At 39.9% G+C, this 7,500-nt stretch overlaps 1 protein-coding gene across 11 annotated transcripts in view; it reads left to right on the forward strand.

The window, feature by feature from the left end:
* The window catches only part of LOC138015673 (uncharacterized protein KIAA1958-like), a 43,499-nt gene that overhangs the window by 24,678 nt on the left and 11,321 nt on the right, over positions 1 to 7,500 (forward strand). For 7 of the 11 annotated variants that reach the window (XM_068862778.1, XM_068862773.1, XM_068862774.1 and 4 more), the window contains exon 5: positions 5,316 to 5,623. The exons of 1 other annotated variant lie outside the window; for it this stretch is intronic. Coding sequence is in view for 3 of the 10 variants with exons in the window: in XM_068862782.1 (XP_068718883.1) it covers positions 5,316 to 5,401 (86 nt within the window). In the remaining 7 variants the exon portion in view is untranslated. Of the gene's footprint in view, positions 1 to 5,315; positions 6,637 to 7,500 lie in introns of those variants that run through there. 3 more of the 11 variants (XM_068862782.1, XM_068862784.1, XM_068862783.1) reach the window with 1 other exon arrangement.

A 7,500-nucleotide genomic window follows, 5' to 3' on the forward strand; every position in this document is an offset into this window, starting at 1 on the left:
TTGCAGTATTGCCTTTAAATGAGGTTATTCAAGCAAAACAGGCAATTCTACTTCTTGAACTGTAATGTTGTCCTTACTTTTACTATTGCTATATTCCTGGGCTTTCCAGGCGGTAAAAAATAGGTTTCTATTTCATTCACTGATTGACGTGCAATTTTCGATGCCCCTTGGCTGTTATGGACAGATAGAGAACTAATTGCTATTTTTGCGTAATATGGACCACCTCGAAGTTTGCCTAATAACTCTTTTACATAACACTTAAAACCAAAGTAAATGAAAAAGAAAAAATACAATAAAGACAAATTTAAATGTCAAATAAAGGCTGAATATGAGCAATTCGAAATTAAACAATACAACTTTCTATATCGCCCTTCTCGGAAATGACGTTTTCCCGAATGTCTGGCCCTAATCTGAAAAATTACAGCTTGGTTTTATGACATTCAGCGAAGCCGGCACATCAACTAACCCGGGTATTATTTTGACAAGAAAACCGACAAAAAAGTACCTATTACAAATAGCGATTCTGCGTGGCTTATAAATTACGCTTTTTAGCGAGACAGAAAGGTTGATAAACGCACGGATGGTTCCTCGGTGATCACTCTACGAAACTGACTAAAAGACCAGTACCTGCATGTTAGCCAGCCAGTTGTGTTCGGTCAACTTTGCGCCGGGCTGTACAGCTAAATCTAGCCACGGGTTGGCCAAATTTCCCTCGTTCTAAAATTACCGGGATAATTTTCCTTGTCATATTTGAATCAGCATTTCCTAGTTTGACATTTGTGTTTAAAATTAAGGCTCTGTTTAATGGTCACTGACACAAAAGTTAAATGGTTCTGAAAAGCGCTTATGATATTTGTAAAATAACGCATCTTGTTCAACAGTTTCGTTATGTTGCAAGCTGCAAAAAACGTATAACTGCATTTATTGCAAATATTGGGCATAAAGAACTAACATATCCTGTCCAGTTCACCAAATTGCGATTTTTGGTCGGTACTACTGAATAAATATTTCATATTCGTCGAGTAAACACTTGTAAGAAAGAAACTCCAAAAACAGTAAAATTCGAAAACGTCTTGGATGCCTTATAACTTAAAAATTTATAAGACCTAAGCTATTAATATTCATGTAGAAATTATACCATCAACAAATTTTGGAAATTGTTTCTGAAGAAAGGTTGGACATTAAAACATCATTCTACGGTCATACGGAACGCTTCAACAATATTTTTAGAGACAGAGAAAGCCAACACTAAGGAATTGAAGCCTTGAATTGTACCCTTGTTTTACATTGACTGAAGTGAGGAAAGGGCAATGTTATCCCTGGTCCAGTAACACAGGGACACCGATGTGGTGTAAGAATTTTGCAAAGAGATTTTGCTGTAATTCTCTTTCATAGCAGAAGGTACGAGCGGCTCGTAGTGACAAAGAAACTATCATGTTGAGAAGAGGCTCGAAATAAACGTGAGGCAGTATTGGTACCTTTTTCCCCTCTCGTCTATCAGACGAGTCTTTTGATTCTGTAGTCAATGTTTAGGTGTTCCGTGTTTCGTAGAAAGAGTTAATAATATTTCATTTAATTGTCAGTAGCTCACCTAGAATAGACATGCTACCTGCCGGCTACTATGGTCTCTATATATTCTAATTTTGTCAAAATGGAGTGAAGTGAAAACTGTATACTAAATAAATGCAAGCTCAGAAAGTACTCATAATAATGTTTTCGTTGGTTCTATAGTGGATTTATTCACAGCATTCTTTCAAGAGCATTTCCTTTTTATCATCATTTTCTACTCAAGTTTTTGCCACAGCATAACTAAGACCGTGAAGTTCACCAGAGCCTATAAGCCAGGCTCCTGTCTTCACTTCATGTTTGCGGGTCGAAGAAGGCGTGCGCATGTCGCTTATTTCCATTTTTGTGTAGGATTTGCCCACACTTTGTCAGCACCGGCGATATTCCTCGCTAACCGTTTTCTCGTCTGCAACTTGGGATTCTACGGAATCTTTACTCGACATTTATCACTATACCATGACAAACTGTATAGAGGACGTTTTCCGTGTTTCCATAGCCTCATATAAACACAAGGGGGATTTGGGAGAATTCTCAACAGTTATGCAAACCCTCGACTGCGTCTCGGGTTTACATAACTGTATCGAATTCTCCCAACTCCCCCTAGTGTTGAGATGAGGCTATGGAAGCGCGGAAAACGTCCTCTATTGCTTAATTATTTCATAATGACCATTGCCAACAGAAATTAAAGCAACTTGTGTACAAAACTGAGACTTGTCAATGAAAATACTGCTGCTTTTTTTTCTTTAAACAATCAATTGACTTCTCTTTTCGGCTCACCCTCTAAAATTTCTAGGCTTACAAAGCCCGACATTTCAGATTCAACACAACAAAGTGACAAGCATTTTAGTGTTTTTCACCTGGCTCCATAACTATGGGATTTTCTAGAATTCTTCTTCGGATCCCTTCTTGGTTTCAAAAAGCGATTACTTGATTTTCTTCATTTTCTTCGTTCGCATAGTTTTTAATCGTGTCTAAACCTTTCTTGTTCTTAACTTTCCTTTGAAGAAGTCTTCACTGCTTTGTTTTCACTGATTTGCATTTACTGCACTGCAGTCTTCTAGTAAATCTTAAGTAAACAATTGTACAAATCATGGGGTGGCCATGCGTATAGGCCTTCATCTTCTTAGGTCTACTCTCCTCAGTTTCCATCATTTCCCGTATCTAAAAATGAATTTTAATGCTAACCACAATATTAAAAAGGACTATAAAACTCTGGAAAAATGGAACGCAACGAAATAACAACACTGAAGAAACTAGTTTTCTGTTCAATATGGTGGTTCGAAGGTTCGAAGTTCGCCACGCATGCGCCAACAAATTGACCTGTTCCCAACTGTTTGGCTTCATAGCTCAGTTGGTCAGAGCATTGCACCGGTGTCACAGAGGCCACGGGCTCTAAACCCGTCGAAGCCACCTGAATTTTTTAGGTGTCTATTAGAGATGCTAATCTTGTTCAGTTAAGTGAGAAGATCGGTCTTTTTGTCGCTTTCGTCTGTAACCCGCACTTGAAACGTACACTTATTTCATTAACCATATAATTATTGCGAGAGAAGCTGTTCCTGCTAAATATAGATGGTCTCAGTAAATGGGAAAAAAATGTGTGAATTTGAACTGCTAGGTCATTTCCCTGCTCCGATTTATTGCTGTCACGGTGTTTTTCTTAGAACAATCCACCCGTCAAACAAGACATTTCCAGCCAATCAAACGCCTCATATAGTAAATTATTACCCTACAGTAGGGACTGAGAGTGTTCAGTCGTGCGAAACGAAATTTGATAGAAGATTTATCGAAATTGGCCTAGTCCCTATCAGCTTCAGAAAAGTGTCTATTTTTAAATGAAAAACAAAACGTAAAAAACAAGGTGACACACTTTAACACTAACCCAGTGTGGCCAACTTTCGATATATTAAAATTCAGTCCTAAACAAAAGGCATCATCTCGAGGCTCTGGGGAATAAATACAAGGATTTGTATGAGTTTATTCCCCGGAACCTCGAGATGATGCCTTTCGTTCAGGGCTGGATTTTAATATATCGAAAGAAGGATTTTGGCAGCCATAGGTAGCTATTTCGGTCTTTCTTGGCATCACCAGCATGGCGTAGCTAACATACCAGGCGGGTTGGTCTTAGCTTGTGTCACCTTGCTTTTTGCGTTCTATTTTTAAGCCACGTTTTGCGGGAAAATAAACAATAGACCAATTATTCTAACTAAATGTTGTACCCAATTCAAAACGGCACAAAACGTTTTCTTCCAGGTATTTATTTCCATATCATTAAATGTGAAAGCTTCATTATAATCCAAAATTAAACAAAACTTACCTGGAAGTTGAAATTTGATTGGGGTTCTGCCGAGTCACCAGGAACAAGGAATTACGAGAGATAGCACTTACAGCCAAAACTGCTCAGTCTTGAAAGCATATCAGTGTGTCCATCAGGAAAATGAACACGAGCATGAGGGTGGGTTTATCCTCAAGGCATGGGCACGTAGCGCCTTGTTCCTGGTGACAGAATCCCAATAAAACTTCAACTTCCAGGTAAGTTTCGTTTAATTTTTGATTCTGCCTCGTCGCCATGCACTGCAGACTCACGTGAGCCTTCAAAGTATCTGATGGACACACTGTGAGTATAACACAAGTTTAATGTCAATTAGTTACATCATGTTATATGTGATGGACACAATCTCGGTGAGCACAAACATTCTAAATGTGTCCAAAGATCCAAACATATTTTCTCATAATTGTCTTAATCCAGCGACTAATAGTGTCTCTGCTGGCTGCCCTGTGGGGCCTTGTATGAGTTATTAGACGTTTTGCTATATTACCCCGAAGATCCTTGGCTCCATGCAGGAACTCTGTACACACTGAGCTAACTCGTAGTTTGCTGTATTCAATGAATTTTGATTCTTAATGTCTGGTTTGCTTTGCTTTACGTGTCTAACCAAAACAAAAGTATACCCGAAAGATTCGTTGATCATGTAATTAATATCCAATTGGGTTAGTGGTCTTCCCCCGTTGTGCAGTGACCAACGCAATAAGTATGACAAACTTATGGGTAAGGTCCTCTAAAGATGTGTCTTGCACTGGCGGCATAGAACGAAGATAATTAAGAACTAAGGTGACATCCCAGACTTGACTGTACCGTGGAACTGAAGGGCGTGTTTGAAATACACCCTTCATGAATCTCTTAACATAGGGGTTTTCCCCAAAGGAAACCGTAGCTGTCTGAGATATCAGCGCAGGCAAGGCACACCTGGTAGTGTTTGGGGCACTGTAGCCTAAACCAGTTCCATTCAAATCCGTAAGAAACTCTACCCCAAGTTCTATAGGTGGTGAAAATGGATCAGCCTTCCTCTGACCACAGATGAAACCCCAGCGCCTGATATGTGTGTTGTACTGTGCTTGGAACTTTGGTCTCCAGGGCCCCGTTGTTCGAAGGCCGATTAATTTAATCCAGGATTAGCGTAAACTTTTGCTTCAAGTTTTAAATTTTTGGTTAAAGTTTCTTTTGCTTATTTTTGTTTTTGAAGATTGACTTCTTCTAATGTAAAATTTTGCCAAATATCAGCGTTGAACAACACTTGGGAGTAGAGAAATAAACCCCTTGGTTAATTCTTAATCTGGGGTTAGCGTTAATCGGCTTTTGAACAACCGGGCCCAGGATGACATGATGACATCGGCTACAGATTGAAAAAATCCTTTGTTTTGGAGGGAGTTCCTGATAATAGACATGCTATATGCCTCTATTTTTTCCGCAGTGGATGCAGTGTCAGTGTCCCTGGCAGTGTCAGTAGATTATCCTGCTGAGGTACTAAGAGAGGGTTCCTCATCAGCATCTTCATGAGCAGGGGACACCAAGGCTGAGAGGGCCAGTTTGTGACAACTAAGATCCTATCCGGTTCGTCTTCTTGAACCTTCTGAAGGCAGCTATTGATTAAGCTAAAAGGTGGAAAGCATCTACATACAGTGATCCTTGATCTGGGCGCCAAGAAACATACAAATTACACTGTGTCTTCAGCCTGGAGGCAAAAAGATCAATTCTAGGGTTTCCCAGAATATGTGTAAGGTATTTAAAAACTGATGAACACTCTGTTTGGTCATTGAATTCTAAAGACTTTTTATCAGCTGTGACATTCTTATTCCAGGCACTGAATGCGTTGAACTCAGCCAAATTTTTCTCTCGATACACCACAACCACATTTTCTTGGCAATGTCATTACACTGTTGTGACTTAGTGCCTCCCATGTTATTTACATAAGACACAGCTGTAGTATTATCCAACTGCAGTTGGATGTGGGCTCCTTTGCAGTCTCTACAGAGTGATTTAGAAGCATAAAAAGCTGCCAGCAATTCTAAGTAATTGATATGCTGACTACATTCATCCGAATTCCATCTGCCACCTGTGAAGACATCCGCCCTGACACCTCCCCAGTCTTGAAGGAAAGCATCTGATTGGAGAACAATTCCTGGATTGCCATGAGAGATAGGGCAGCTGGCTGAATGGATATGCGCAACCCACCATTGAAGGTCTGTAACACAGTCATTGCCAAGGACAGTATTGGCTGCGTAGTCCCCTTTATGTGTATGAAGTGCTTGACACTTGTCAGTGCATGGAGTTCTAAAGATCTGAAATACAGTGGTCCATGCTCCACAGCAGGAAAACTAGAAACTACAACGCCAATCAGTTCTGCAATTGCTCTGATTGTGCATTCTGGGTGGCTAATATGTGACTGACACAAATGTTTAAGTTTTTGTACTTTGGTGTCTGTCACTTTGATTTCCATGGTGATTGAATTGATCAAGAAACCCACGAAAGTAAGTTCTTGTGTAGGTACGGTATGAATACTGATTTTTCATCATGTACAACAAAACCTAGAAACAAATCGCAGTGGTACAGACATTTTGTATGCAGTCTGCATAAGTGTCACCCTGCAGGTAAGAATCATCAATATATGCTGATGACAAGTACCCCAGCTGCATTGAATAGACAGGTTTGATAAGTTTTGTAAATATCCTAGAGGCATTTGTAAGACCATTTGGCAAACAGGTGTACTGAAACAATTTGCCTTGCTACAAAAACTTGAGGTATTTTTGGTGGTTTTTTTAAAATTTAACTTAATTTAATTGATTCAATTCATGCACTGGCAGGAGAGAGAAACAGAACGTTCGTCCCGATAGGCACCTAACCCCTATATCTATAGATCAAACCACAACACCGGGAACTCCATCCCCTACTCTTCTCGAATAGTGTGAGGGTTCTTTAACGTCCCAAAAAATGTAAACCCAAGGGTTATGAGACGGGACCTCCGGCTTATGGTCCTTATCCGAGAAGACTTGAAAGTCTAACCATTCGCAGATATCGTTACAAAGGCAGTACTTTCTCCTTAGTTATTTAAAGACCCTGAGTGTTGCTCTGGCCGGAGTTGAACTCACGACCTCCCGCGTAACAGCCCGATGCTCAACCAAGCCATAAAACAGCCTGGGGTAACAAGGTTAATTGCTGTTTCCAGAGTTTCCATTTTAAAATAATTTTAAGGTATGAAGGCATTTAGCTCTTTTAAATTTAGTATGAGTCGGTATCCTAGCCCATTTTTCTTAGGGTTAACAAAAATTGTAGGGATAAATTCTCATTTTTCATATTTGGAAGGCATAATTACTCCCTTTTCCAAGCGGTTGTTAAGCTCACTGTTAATGGTTTCAGTTTCTTGGGAATTAAACCTAATCCTCCTGGGAGTATAGTTCTGTGTTGGGAGCATGTCCGCAGTGAATTCGATGCAGCACTGTTGTACACAATCTAGAATTGTGTAATCGGAAGTTATTTTCTTCCATTCATCAACAGTTTTTTTCAGCCCTCCTGCTTCAATAGGTTGTTATTTTATGATATTTCCCATACCCCATTAGGGGCTGGAGTCTGCTCAACATGTGGCTGGTTCACTGTTTCCC

Source organism: Montipora capricornis, chromosome 9 (assembly GCF_036669925.1).
Source record: "Montipora capricornis isolate CH-2021 chromosome 9, ASM3666992v2, whole genome shotgun sequence".
In the NCBI taxonomy this organism is placed as follows: domain Eukaryota; kingdom Metazoa; phylum Cnidaria; class Anthozoa; order Scleractinia; family Acroporidae; genus Montipora; species Montipora capricornis.